This window comes from Anomaloglossus baeobatrachus, chromosome 7 (genome assembly GCF_048569485.1).
Source record: "Anomaloglossus baeobatrachus isolate aAnoBae1 chromosome 7, aAnoBae1.hap1, whole genome shotgun sequence".
NCBI classification, from domain to species: domain Eukaryota; kingdom Metazoa; phylum Chordata; class Amphibia; order Anura; family Aromobatidae; genus Anomaloglossus; species Anomaloglossus baeobatrachus.
In genome coordinates, this window is record NC_134359.1 from 11,877,483 (window position 1) to 11,892,267 (window position 14,785).

The 14,785-nt window shown below is 57.3% G+C and overlaps 1 protein-coding gene across 1 annotated transcript in view; it reads left to right on the forward strand.

Annotated features, from left to right (window-relative positions):
- Nucleotides 1-14,785, forward strand: part of CNTNAP5 (contactin associated protein family member 5) — a 356,337-nt gene that overhangs the window by 255,199 nt on the left and 86,353 nt on the right. Inside the window, exons 11-12 of the mRNA XM_075317029.1 lie at nt 3,665-3,771; nt 4,071-4,190. Of these exons, the coding sequence (XP_075173144.1) occupies nt 3,665-3,771; nt 4,071-4,190 (227 nt within the window). The remainder of the gene's footprint in view (nt 1-3,664; nt 3,772-4,070; nt 4,191-14,785) is intronic.

Consider the following 14,785-nt stretch of genomic DNA (forward strand, 5'->3'; position numbering starts at 1 on the left):
GTGCAGCCGGATTGTTACTTCTCGTGTCTCGCCCGTATTTGTGCAGCCGGATTGTTACTTCTCGTGTCCCACCCGTATTTGTGCAGCCGGATTGTTACTTCTCGTGTCTCGCCCGTATTTGTGCAGCCGGATTGTTACTTCTCGTGTCTCGCCCTTATTTGTGCAGCCGGATTGTTACTTCTCGTGTCTCGCCCGTATTTGTGCAGCCGGATTGTTACTTCTCGTGTCTCGCCCTTATTTGTGCAGCCGGATTGTTACTTCTCGTGTCTCACCCGTATTCGTGCAGCCGGATTGTTACTTCTCATGTCTCGCCCTTATTTGTGCAGCCGGATTGTTACTTCTCGTGTCTCGCCCGTATTTGTGCAGCCGGATTGTTACTTCTCGTGTCTCGCCCGTATTTGTGCAGCCGGATTGTTACTTCTCGTGTCCCACCCGTATTCGTGCAGCCGGATTGTAACTTCTCGTGTCTCACCCGTATTCGTGCAGCTGGATTGTTACTTCTCGTGTCTCGCCCGTATTTGTGCAGCCGGATTGTTACTTCTCGCGTCTCGCCCGTATTTGTGCAGCAGGATTGTTACTTCTCGTGTCTCGCCCGTATTTGTGCAGCCGGATTGTTACTTCTCGTGTCTCGCCCGTATTTGTGCAGCCGGATTGTTACTACTCGTGTCTCGCCCGTATTTGTGCAGCCGGATTGTTACTTCTCGTGTCTCGCCCGTATTTGTGCAGCTGGATTGTTACTTCTCGTGTCTCGCCCGTATTTGTGCAGCCGGATTGTTACTTCTCGTGTCTCGCCCGTATTTGTGCAGCCGGATTGTTACTTCTCGTGTCTCGCCCATATTTGTGCAGCCGGATTGTTACTTCTCGTGTCTCGCCCGTATTTGTGCAGCCGGATTGTTACTTCTCGTGTCTCGCCTGTATTTGTGCAGCCGGATTGTTACTTCTCACGTCTCGCCCGTATTTGTGCAGCCGGATTGTTACTTCTCGTGTCTCGCCCGTATTTGTGCAGCCGGATTGTTACTTCTCACGTCTCGCCTGTATTTGTGCAGCCGGATTGTTACTTCTCACGTCTCGCCCGTATTTGTGCAGCCGGATTGTTACTTCTCGTTTCTCGCCCGTATTTGTGCAGCCGGATTGTTACTTCTCACGTCTCGCCCGTATTTGTGCAGCCGGATTGTTACTTCTCACGTCTCGCCCGTATTTGTGCAGCCGGATTGTTACTTCTCGTGTCTCGCCCGTATTTGTGCAGCCGGATTGTTACTTCTCACGTCTCGCCCGTATTTGTGCAGCCGGATTGTTACTTCTCGTGTCTCGCCCGTATTTGTGCAGCCGGATTGTTACTTCTCGTGTCTCGCCTGTATTTCCAGCCATTAGAGGACATGTAGAGAAATTTGGTCCCAATTCATTTTCATTTTTGCACCTTGTTTTGGGGGAAAATGGTTCTAATAGCGACTTTATTCATTATTTCATTTGCACCGTTTTTTAAGTTCCCTTTTTTGGTTTCATCTGTGTTTTTTTTTGTTTTGTTTGACCTTACGGGCGACATTAATTAACCAGATGTTTTAGCTGAATTCATCGTTTGTGACTTTTTGAAATGTCACACATTTTTTGTGCAGTCGTGCGCCAGTGCCCTGCAGAGTCCCTGCCCCTTTGTTTTATATGAAAACTAACATGTAATATTTTAAATTATCTTGCAAATATTTGGTCTAAAATTGGGCAAAAAAGGTGAGAAAGAAAAAATTTGCATCTTTAATTTTGCCCAAAATTCATCACCATGTGAAAGTTGGAAGAATTTGATGCAAAAAAAAAAATGTCAAAAAATGTCAAGGAATTCCACGAGACAAAAAAAAGTCACCCAAAAAATGCAAATGATGAATCTGGAGCCTTGGTCAGTTTAGGTTGTTTAGAGGCATGAAATGTGGAGGGGGCTCAGGATCGTCTCCTCTGGGTGCGCAGAAGCCCCTCTGTGTCCGGCGGCTCCTGAAGAGGCCTGGTTTTATTCTATAGACTTGGCTTTAGTGGTGTAAAGTCAGCAGCTGCCGCCTGGTAGAGAGTCCTAAGCACTAAACGGCCCAGACTCATCATTGCTTAACTTTTTTCGCCAATTTTTTATTCTATTTGTGCCTTCTTTTAGGCAATTTTTGAATCCATTCTATAAGTGCTCGCCTATGTTTGTTTTACACTTTGTGCTCGGAGTTTAGCGATTCCAGATGTTTTCACCTGATGCATCATTATGGCGCAGCATTTGGCACAACTGCATTTTGTGCCATTTTGCAAAATATTCAACTTTTAGAGCCCAAAAGTAGAAAATAATTCAGGCCAGAAAACGAGAGCAGTTTTTACTTCATGAATCATTTACGCTCTTTTGAAGAATTAGTTATCAAAATTTGCAACTAATGCCAGAAAAGAAAAAAGGACAGTGACTTAAAAAAATTTAAATGATGAACGGGGGCCACAGGCTTTCCCATCTAAAAATCGCTGAATGGGGGCCACAGGCTTTCCCATCTAAAAATCGCTGAATGGGGGCCACAGGCTTTCCCATCTAAAAACTGCTAATGGTAGAAGTAGCGCATGGATTTTGCATTGGGGTCTCAAAGTTTCAAACTAAGCCTTTGCCCATCGTCCATTAGCCGTGTGCCATCTGAAATTTTGCTCCATGACCACTCCCAGTTACCATACCCCTCCATGGCTGTTTTTCCCCTATTCCTTGGTTATCCAGGATTTCTAGGGATTTGGAGTCCTTGCCCTCTTAAGTATGTAGCTTAATTACTGATATATATATATATATATATATATATATATATATATATATATATATATATATATAAAATCTAATATATAAAGCTGAATGTGTGTGTGTGTGTATGTGTGTGTGTATGTCCGGGATTGGCATCTGCACCGTCGCAGCTACAGCCACAAAATTTTGCACACTCACACGTCTGGACCCCGAGCGCGTCATAGGCTATGTTTTGAGGGGAAATTTTAACCCCGCTCTTTACAGTTATTCGCCAAAAAACCTGCCTCCATTAAAGCGAATGGAGCTGGGAGCCACAGTGCAGCCAGAACTTCAGAAGAATGCGCAGCCACGCCCTTATATGGAATGTTGGCGTGTCACAATGCAGCCAGGGAAAGAGACAGACAGGGAAAGAGGCAGACACAGACAGGGAAAGAGGCAGACACAGACAGGGAAAGAGGCAGACACAGACAGGGAAAGAAACAGATATAGACAGGGTAAGAGACAGACACAGACAAAGAGACAGACTGACAGGGAAAGAGACAGACAGGGAAAGAGAGGGAAAGAGAGAGACAGGTTGAGAGACAGACAGGTAAAGAGACAGACACAAAGAGACAGACACAGGGAAAAAGACAGACAGGGAAGGAGAGGGAAAGAGACAGACAGGGTAAGAGACAGACAAAGACAGGTAAAGAGACAGACAAAGAGACAGACACAGGCAGAGAGACTGAGGAAAAGAGACAGACAGGGAAAGAGAGGGAAAGAGACAGACAGGGAAAGAGACAGACAGGGAAAGTGACAGAGATCGATAGATATCTATTTGTTTTGTGGTGTCTATTTTGTTACCAGCAGTTATTAAGCTGGGCGAAGCTGGGTAGTACAGCTAATATATATATATATATAATATATATATGGACCTCTTGTTTCCTGCAGATGTCTGCCAAACCCCTGCGAACATGGAGGAGAGTGCGCTCAGACGTGGAGCACGTTTCGCTGTGACTGTGGGGACGGCGGCTACACGGACGCCACGTGCCATAGCTGTAAGTGCCTCCACCTCGATATGGGGGGCCGGGGGGTACTGTCTGTCATTAATCACATCTGATACTTTGCTCAAGTGCAAACCTCCGGGAATAGGAATAGTGATGTAGACCCGATGTATTAGAATATAACTGCGGATCGGAACAATCTGTAGATTCCTGGATGGGCAAAACAGCAAGTAACTGCCCCAAAGCATGGCTGTATCATGTCAGAACCGTGCAGAGAAGTGATAGGAAATTTGTGAATTGTTTATGATAAGAGTAACAAGTCTGGTTGTTTCCTTTTCTTTGTCCTTTCCCAGCGCTGTATGAACCGTCCTGTGAAGTCTACAGGCACCAGGGATACCCGTCCAATTACTACTACATCGACTCGGATGGCAGCGGGCCGCTCGCACCGCTCCGTGTGTACTGTAACATAACCGGTAAGAAGAGCGGCCGCTCGGTCATATTCACAATGTCTTCAATATCACAGAGACTGGAGGGAGCGGAGGCAGCAGCAGCCTAATGTCCGCACCCGGAAGCAGCGGCTCTCGGCTTCTTAGTAGAGATGAGTGAATTGATTTTGCTTCAGATTTTCTAAGGATTTGACTTCTTCTGAATCCAAATGTTGTATTGATCTTTCTGTGAATTTTGTAAAACGGCATCCCGGGCACCACAGCCCCCCATCCGGCACACTGCACAGCCCCCCATCCGGCCCACTGCACAGCCCCCCATCCGGCACACTGCACAGCCCCCCATCCGGCCCACTGCACAGCCCCCCATCCGGCACACTGCACAGCCCCCCATCCGGCACACTGCACAGCCCCCCCATCCGGCCCACTGCACAGCCCCCCATCCGGCCCACTGCACAGCCACCCATCCGGCACACTGCACAGCCCCCCATCCGGCCCACTGCACAGCCCCCCATCCGGCCCACTGCACAGCCCCCCATCCGGCACACTGCACAGCACACTGCATAGCCTCCCATCCGGCACACTGCACATCCCCCCCATTCGGCACAGTGCATAGCCCCCCGTCCGGCACACTGCACAGTCCCCCATCCGGCACACTGCACAGCCCTCCATCCGGCACACTGCACAGCCCCCCATCCGGCACACTGCACAGTCACCCATCCGGCACACTGCACAGTCCCCAATCCGGCACACTGCACAGCCCTCCATCCGACACACTGCACAGCCCCCCATCCGTCACACTGCACAGCCCCCTGTCCAGCACACTGCACAGCCCCCCATCCGGCACACTGCATACCCTCCCATCCGTCACACTGCACAGCCCCCTGTCCAGCACAGCCCCCTGTCCAGCACACTTCACAACCCCCTGTCTGGTAAACTGCACAACCCCCTGTCCAGCACACTGCATAGCCCCCCATCCAACACACTGCACAACCCCCTGTCTGGCACACTGCACAGCCCCCCATCCGACACACTGCACAGCTCCTCATCTGGCACGCTGCATAGCTCCCTGTCCAGCAGACCCCACTCTTCAGCATACTGCATACTCCCCCATCCGGCACACTGTATAGCACCCTGTCCAGCACACTGCACAGCCCCCTGTGCGGCATACTGCACAGCCCCCTGTCCGGCACACTGCACAGTCCCTTGTCCGGCACACTGCACAGCCCCCTGTCCGGCACACTGCACAGCCCCTTGTCCGGCACACTGCACAGCCCCTTGTCCGGTACACTGCACAGCCCCTTGTCCGGCACACTGCACAGCCCCTTGTCCGGTACACTGCACATCCCCTTGTCCGGCACACTGCACAGCCCCTTCTCTGGTACACTGCACAGCCCCTTGTCCAGCACACTGCACAGCCCCCTGTCCGGCACACTGCACAGCCCCTTGTCCGGTACACTGCACAGCCCCTTGTCCGGTACACTGCACAGCCCCTTGTCCGGCACACTGCACAGCCCCTTGTCCGGTACACTGCACAGCCCCTTGTCTGGTACACTGCACAGCCCCTTGTCTTGCACACTGCACAGCCCCTTGTCCGGTACACTGCACAGCCCCTTGTCCGGTACACTGCACAGCCCCTTGTCTGGTACACTGCACAGCCCCTTGTCTGGTACACTGCACAGCCCCTTGTCTTGCACACTGCACAGCCCCTTGTCTTGCACACTGCACAGCCCCTTGTCTGGTACACTGCACAGCCCCTTGTCTTGCACAGTGCACAGCCCCTTGTCTTGCACACTGCACAGCCCCCTGTCAGGCACACTGCACAGCCCCCTGTCAGGCACACTGCACAGCCCCTTGTCTGGTACACTGCACAGCCCCTTGTCTTGCACACTGCACAGCCCCTTGTCCGGCACACTGCACAGCCCCTTGTCTGGTACACTGCACAGCCCCTTGTCTTGCACACTGCACAGCCCCTTGTCTTGCACACTGCACAGCCCCCTGTCAGGCACACTGCACAGCCCCTTGTCTGGTACACTGCACAGCCCCTTGTCTTGCACACTGCACAGCCCCTTGTCCGGCACACTGCACAGTCCCTTGTCTTGCACACTGATCCGCCACCTCTGGCACTGGTCGCGTGATGCCAGCAAGAAGGAGGCATGGAGAATATAATGCTGTATGTCCTATGTCCATCATTGATGCCAGGAGCGGGCAGTGCAGTTACTGCGCTCTCTATATGGGAGGTATATAGCTGTATATCACTGCACAGCCCTCGCCTCCGCTCATCACTTACTCGCAGACTCCTTTCATTATGAATGTGCCGTTCTTTCCCTATTTGTGAGGATTGGGATTATTTTATGCTAAGTGGTGTTCATTTGTCATCCCCCTCAGCGCCGCTCCGTGCTCCCCGCTCTGCAGCATTAACCTTAGCCTGGCTCCTGAGCTGTAATCCCCCTCAGCGCCACTCCGTGCTCCCCGCTCTGCAGCATTAACCTTAGCCTGGCTCCTGAGCTGTAATCCCCCTCAGCGCCACTCCGTGCTCTCCGCTCTGCAGCATTAACCTTAGCCTGGCTCCTGAGCTGTAATCCCCCTCAGCGCCGCACCATGCTCTCCGCTCTGCAGCATTAACCTTAGCCTGGCTCCTGAGCTGTAATCCCCCTCAGCGCCGCTCCGTGCTCTCCGCTCTGCAGCATTAACCTTAGCCTGGCTCCTGAGCTGTAATCCTGGCTGCTCTATCTCTAGATACTCCCTCCAGGGACATTCAGCTCCTGGTAATGACCGGGAGGGCAGAAAGTTACATGTCAGCCGAAATCAGGAGCTGCTGAGCCGCACGGATGACGGGGGCAATGAAGAATGAATATGTAGCTGCAGGGAGGAGACGACAGGTGGGAAATCCCTGCGTGACCCCATCTGGAGACAATACCCCGAGGATAACCCGCGGCACTGCGGAGAGTACCGGCCGTCCATCAGAGAGCGCCGTCTACCAAGAAACAGAAATGTCTGCAGGTAAAGGAGCCGACGAGACATGGCACCGAGCCGTCAGTGAGACATGGCACCGAGCCATCAGTGAGACATGGCACCGAGCCGTCAGTGAGCAAAGGCACCGAGCCGTCAGTGAGACATGGCACCGAGCCGTCAGTGAGACATGGCACCGAGCCGTCAGTGAGACATGGCACCGAGCCATCAGTGAGACATGGCACCGAGCCGTCAGTGAGCAAAGGCACCGAGCCGTCAGTGAGACATGGCACCGAGCCGTCAGTGAGACATGGCACCGAGCCATCAGTGAGCAAAGGCACCGAGCCGTCAGTGAGACATGGCACCGAGCCATCAGTGAGCAAAGGCACCGAGCCATCAGTGAGACATGGCACCGAGCCGTCAGTGAGACATGGCACCGAGCCGTCAGTGAGCAAAGGCACCGAGCCGTCAGTGAGACATGGCACCGAGCCGTCAGTGAGACATGGCACCGAGCCATCAGTGAGCAAAGGCACCGAGCCGTCAGTGAGACATGGCACCGAGCCATCAGTGAGCAAAGGCACCGAGCCATCAGTGAGACATGGCACCGAGCCATCAGTGAGCAAATGCACCGAGCCGTCAGTGAGACATGGCACCGAGCCGTCAGTGAGACATGGCACCGAGCCGTCAGTGAGACATGGCACCGAGCCGTCAGTGAGACATGGCACCGAGCCATCAGTGAGCAAAGGCACCGAGCCGTCAGTGAGACATGGCACCGAGCCATCAGTGAGCAAAGGCACCGAGCCATCAGTGAGACATGGCACCGAGCCATCAGTGAGCAAATGCACCGAGCCGTCAGTGAGACATGGCACCGAGCCGTCAGTGAGACATGGCACCGAGCCGTCAGTGAGACATGGCACCGAGCCGTCAGTGAGACATGGCACCGAGCCATCAGTGAGACATGCCACCGAGCCATCAGTGAGCAAATGCACCGAGCCGTCAGTGAGACATGGCACCGAGCCGTCAGTGAGACATGGCACCGAGCCGTCAGTGAGACATGGCACCGAGCCGTCAGTGAGACATGGCACCGAGCCGTCAGTGAGACATGGCACCGAGCCGTCAGTGAGACATGGCACCGAGCCGTCAGTGAGACATGGCACCGAGCCGTCAGTGAGACATGGCACCAAGCCGTCAGTGAGACATGGCACCGAGCCGTCACTGAGAAATGGCACCGAGCCATCAGTGAGACATGGCACCGAGCCGTCAGTGAGACATGGCACCGAGCCGTCAGTGAGACATAGTACCACTTCTGACCACATGGAGTGCTGTGACAAAGGACCATATCTATGAACCCCCGTGAGCGGCGGTGCTGTCAGTCAGACCCGTGCTCTGTGAGCGGCGGTGCTCTCAGTCATCCCCATGCCCTATGAGTGTCGGTGCTGTCAGTCAGACCCGTGCCCTGTGAGAGGCGTTGCTGTCAGTTACACCCGTACCCTGTGAGCGGCGTTGCTGTCAGTCAGACCCGTGGCCTGTCAGCAGCGGTGCTGTCAATCAGACGCGTGCCCTGTAAGCGGCGGTGCTGTCAGTCACACCAGTACCCTGTGAGCGGCGGTGCTGTCAGTCACACCCGTGCCCTGTGAGCGGCGTTGCTGTCAGTCAGACCCGTGGCCTGTCAGCAGCAGTGCTGTCAGTCAGACGCGTGCCCTGTAAGCGGCGGTGCTGTCAGTCACAACGGTACCCTGTGAGCGGCGGTGCTGTCAGTCACACCCATGGCCTGTGAGCGGCGGTGCTGTCAGTCACACCCGTGCCCTGTGAGCGGCGGTGCTGTCAGTCAGACCCATGGCCTGTGAGCAGCGGTGCTGTCAGTCACACCCGTGCCCTGTGAGCGGCGGTGCTGTCAGTCAGACCCATGGCCTGTGATCAGCGGTGCTGTCAGTCACACCCGTGCCCTGTGAGCGGCGGTGCTGTCAGTCAGACCCGTGCCCTGTGAGTGGCGGTGCTGTCAGTCAGACATGTGCCCTGTGAGCGGCGGTGCTGTCAGTCAGACCCGTGCCCTGTGAGCGGCGGTGCTGTCAGTCAGACCCGTGCCCTGTGAGTGGCGGTGCTGTCAGTCAGACGTGTGCCCTGTGAGCGGCGGTGCTGTCAGTCACACCCGTACCCTGTGAGAGGCGTTGCTGTCAGTTACACCCGTACCCTGTGAGCGGCGTTGCTGTCAGTCAGACCCGTGGCCTGTCAGCAGCGGTGCTGTCAGTCACACCAGTACCCTGTGAGCGGTGGTGCTGTCAGTCACACCCATGGCCTGTGAGCGGCGGTGCTGTCAGTCACACCCGTGCCCTGTGAGCGGCGTTGCTGTCAGTCAGACCCGTGGCCTGTCAGCAGCAGTGCTGTCAGTCAGACGCGTGCCCTGTAAGCGGCGGTGCTGTCAGTCACACCGGTACCCTGTGAGCGGCGGTGCTGTCAGTCACACCCATGGCCTGTGAGCGGCGGTGCTGTCAGTCACACCCGTGCCCTGTGAGCGGCGGTGCTGTCAGTCAGACCCATGGCCTGTGAGCAGCGGTGCTGTCAGTCACACCCGTGCCCTGTGAGCGGCGGTGCTGTCAGTCAGACCCATGGCCTGTGATCAGCGGTGCTGTCAGTCACACCCGTGCCCTGTGAGCGGCGGTGCTGTCAGTCAGACCCATGGCCTGTGAGCAGCGGTGCTGTCAGTCAGACCCGTGCCCTGTGAGCGGCGGTGCTGTCAGTCAGACCCGTGCCCTGTGAGTGGCGGTGCTGTCAGTCAGACGTGTGCCCTGTGAGCGGCGGTGCTGTCAGTCAGACTCGTGCCCTGTGAGTGGCGGTGCTGTCAGTCAGACGTGTGCCCTGTGAGCGGCGGTGCTGTCAGTCACACCCGTACTCTGTGAGCGGTGGTGCTGTCAATCACACCAGTACCCTGTGAGCGGCGGTGCTGTCAGTCAGACCCGTGCCCTGTGAGCAGCGGTGCTGTCAGTCAGACCCGTGCCCTGTGAGCGGCGGTGCTGTCAGTCAGACGTGTGCCCTGTGAGCAGCGGTGCTGTCAGTCACACCCGTACCCTGTGAGCGGCGGTGCTGTCAGTCAGATGCGTGCCCTGTGAGCAGTGGTGCTGTCAGTCGCACTCGTGCCCTGTGAGCGGTGGTGCTGTCAATCACACCAGTACCCTGTGAGCGGCAGTGCTGTCAGTCACACCCGTGCCCTGTGAGCAGCGATGCTGTCAGTCACACCCGTGCCCTGTGAGCAGCGATGCTGTCAATCACACCAGTACCCTGTGAGCAGCGGTGCTGTCAGTCACACCCGTCCCCTGTGAGCGGCGGCGCTGTCAGTCACACCCGTGCCCTGTGAGCAGCGATGCTGTCAATCACACCAGTACCCTGTGAGCAGCGGTGCTGTCAGTCACACCCGTGCCCTGTGAGCGGCGGCGCTGTCAGTCACACCCGTGCCCTGTGAGCGGCGGTGCTGTCAGTCACACCCGTGCCCTGTGAGCGGCGGTGCTGTCAGTCACACTCGTGCCCTGTGAGCGGCGGTGCTGTCAGTCACACCCGTGCCCTGTGAGCGGCGGTGCTGTCAGTCACACCCGTGCCCTGTGAGCGGCGGTGCTGTCAGTCACACCCGTGCCCTGTGAGCGGCGGTGCTGTCAGTGACACCCGTGCCCTGTGAGCGGCGGTGCTGTCAGTCACACCCGTGCCCTGTGAGCGGCGGTGCTGTCAGTCACACCCGTGCCCTGTGAGTGGCGGTGCTGTCAGTGACACCCGTGCCCTGTGAGCAGCGGTGCTGTCAGTCACACCCGTGCCCTGTGAGTGGCGGTGCTGTCAGTGACACCCGTGCCCTGTGAGCAGCGGTGCTGTCAGTCACACCCGTGCCCTGTGAGTGGCGGTGCTGTCAGTGACACCCGTGCCCTGTGAGCGGCGGTGCTGTCAGTCAGACGCGTGCTGTACATATTCCGCTGGATACATTCAGCGCACGTTACTTTGTAGAACATAAATGGCCCATTATGTGGAGCTGATGATAACGCTCAGAGATGACAGAGTAATGGAAGCGGCGTCTCTGCTCCTCGGTCTCCGCATGTACAGAGCAGATGGTCCCCGGACTCCCCCATGTCTCTGACGCTGCAGATCTCGCTCCTTCTCCTCCTCTTGGATCTTTTCTATCACTTATTGTTCCTCGTCTTCTCATCACGGCGGGGTTCATGATCCGCACTCCGAGCAGCTGCTGGAGGTTCCGGATTGATTCTTCCCCCGTTCTTTCCTGTCTCGGCTCGTCCTCCTCGTCCTCCTCGTCCTCCTCGTCCTGCTCGTCCTCCTCGTCCTGCTCGTCCTCCTCGTCGTCCTCGTCCTCCTCGTTCTGCTCATCCTCCTCGTCCTGCTCGTCCTCCTCGTCCTCCACGTCCTGCTCATCCTCCTCGTCTTGCTCGTCCTCCTCGTCCTGCTCGTCCTCCTCGTCTTGCTCGTCCTGCTCGTCCTCCTCGTCCTCCTCGTCCTGCTCGTCCTCCTCGTCCTCCTCGTCCTGCTCGTCCTCCTCGTCCTCCTCGTCCTCCTCGTCCTGCTCGTCCTCCTCGTCCTCCTCGTCCTCCTCACCAGGCGGCGCTGTACATTGTTTTCTCTGCTGTGAAGAGTCTGAAGTTACATTGTAACAAGATGAAGTATTCTCACTTCACCTCCTCTGCACTCACAAAGCTTTTATCTGACGACTTCCAGGAGCTGATAATGTGGGGGCGAAACCCAGAGCCCAGACATGACCCCTCACATGGGGCCGACCCCAGACCCCGGACATGACCCCTCACATGGGGCCGCACCCAGGAGCCCTGACTTGACCCCATCAAGGGGGGCCGCACCCAGGAGCTCTGACATAACCCCTCACGTGGGCTGCACCCAGGAGCTCTGACATGACCCCTCACGTGGAGTCGCACCTAGGAGCCCTGACCTGACCCCTCACATGGGGCCGCACCCCGGAGCCCTGACATGACCCCATCAAGGGGGTCCGCACCCAGGAGCTCTGACATGACCCCATCAAGGGGGGCCGCACCCAGGAGCTCTGACATAACCCCTCACGTGGGCTGCACCCAGGAGCTCTGACATGACCCCTCACATGGAGTCGCACCTAGGAGCCCTGACATGACCCCTCACGTGGAGCCGCACCCCGGAGCCTGACATTAAGCCTCATCTGGAGCCTTACCCTGGACCCCTGACATGACTTCTCATATGGGGCCGCACCATGGAGTCCTGATATGATCCATTACATGGGGCCATACCCCGGAGCCCTGACCTGACCCCTCACGTGGAGCCGCACCCCGGAGCCCTGACATGACCCCTCACATGGGGCTGCACCCCGGAGCCCTGACATGACCCCTCACGTGGTGTCGCACCCTGGAGCCCTGACATGACCCCTCACATGGAGCCACACCCCGGAGCCCTCACATGACCCCTCACATGGAGCCACACCCCGGAGCCCTAACATGACCCCTCACATAGTGCCGCACCCCGGAACCCTGACATGACCCCTCACATGGAGCCGCACAACGGAGCCCTAACAAGACCCCTCACATGGGGCCGCACACAGGAGCCTCACATGGTGCCAAACCCCGGAGCTCTGACATGACCCCTCACATGGGGCCGCACACAGGAGCCTCACATGGTGCTGCACCCCGGTGCCCTAACAAGACCCCTCACATGGTGCCGCACCCCGGAGCCCTGACATGACCCCTCACATGGAGCCGCACCCCGGAACCCTGACATGACCCCTCACATGGAGCCGCACCCCGGAGCCCTGACATGACCCCTCACATGGAGCTGCACCCGGAGCCCTGACATGACCCCTCACATGGTGCCGCACCCCGGAGCCCTGACATGACCCCTCACATGGAGCCGCACCCCGGAACCCTGACATGACCCCTTACATGGAGCCGCACCCCGGAGCCCTGACATGACCCCTCACATGGTGCCGCACCCGGAGCCCTGACATGACCCCTCACATAGTGGCGCACCCCGGAACCCTGACATGACCCCTCACATGGAGCCGCACAACGGAGCCCTAACAAGACCCCTCACATGGGGCCGCACACAGGAGCCTCACATGGTGCCAAACCCCGGTGCCCTAACAAGACCCCTCACATGGTGCCGCACCCCGGAGCCCTGACATGACCCCTCACATGGAGCCGCACCCCGGAACCCTGACATGACCCCTCACATGGAGCCACACCCCGGAGCCCTGACATGACCCCTCACATGGAGCTGCACCCGGAGCCCTGACATGACCCCTCACATGGTGCCGCACCCCGGAGCCATGACATGACCCCTCACATGGAGCCGCACCCCGGAACCCTGACATGACCCCTCACATGGAGCCGCACCCCGGAGCCCTGACATGACCCCTCACATGGAGCTGCACCCGGAGCCCTGACATGACCCCTCACATGGAGCTGCACCCGGAGCCCTGACATGACCCCTCACATGGTGCCGCACCCCGGAGCCCTGACATGACCCCTCACATGGAGCCGCACCCCGGAACCCTGACATGACCCCTCACATGGAGCCGCACCCCGGAGCCCTGACATGACCCCTCACATGGTGCCGCACCCGGAGCCCTGACATGACCCCTCACATGGTACCGCACCCGGAGCCCTGACATGACCCCTCACATGGTGCCGCACCCGGAGCCCTGACATGACCCCTCACATGGTGCCGCACCCGGAGCCCTGACATGACCCCTCACATGGAGCCGCACCCCGGAACCCTGACATGACCCCTCACATGGTGCCGCACCCGGAGCCCTGACATGACCCCTCACATGGAGCCGCACCCCGGAACCCTGACATGACCCCTCACATGGAGCCGCACCCCGGAACCCTGACATGACCCCTCACATGGTGCCGCACCCCGGAGCCCTGACATGACCCCTCACATGGAGCCGCACCCCGGAACCCTGACATGACCCCTCACATGGAGCCGCACCCCGGAGCCCTGACATGACCCCTCACATGGTGCCGCACCCGGAGCCCTGACATGACCCCTCACATGGTGCCGCACCCCGGAGCCCTGACATGACCCCTCACATGGTGCCGCACCCGGAGCCCTGACATGACCCCTCACATGGTGCCGCACCCCGGAGCCCTGACATGACCCCTCACATGGAGCCGCACCCCGGAACCCTGACATGACCCCTCACATAGAGCCGCACCCCGGAGCCCTGACATGACCCCTCACATGGTGCCGCACCCGGAGCCCTGACATGACCCCTCACATGGTGCCGCACCCGGAGCCCTGACATGACCCCTCACATGGAGCCGCACATCAGCAGTTTGGACTGAGGTTAACTGTATGCTATACACTATTTTCCTCTGTTATCAGCCGCTGCAGGTCTGGAGGAAGCTGCAGCGTTCTGCATTGGGATGATTGGTACGACGATGCCCCCTCTGTCTCTACTCCCCGTGACACCCGCAGCAGCCGCTCTTTTATATTGCTGCCATAGAGCAATAATCTGACAACTTTTTTGTGTCTCTTCAAAATTCTGCAGTTACAATAACATAATAATTATGTAACGAATCCTCAGAAACCCGGAATCTTCCTTGGCGATCGTTGTCATAGGGACTTTCAGCTCCTCCACATCAATCCTTCTGGAAGATTCTCTCAGGAGCGTTTGCTGTGTTTCATCTGGAGGGAACGTTGCA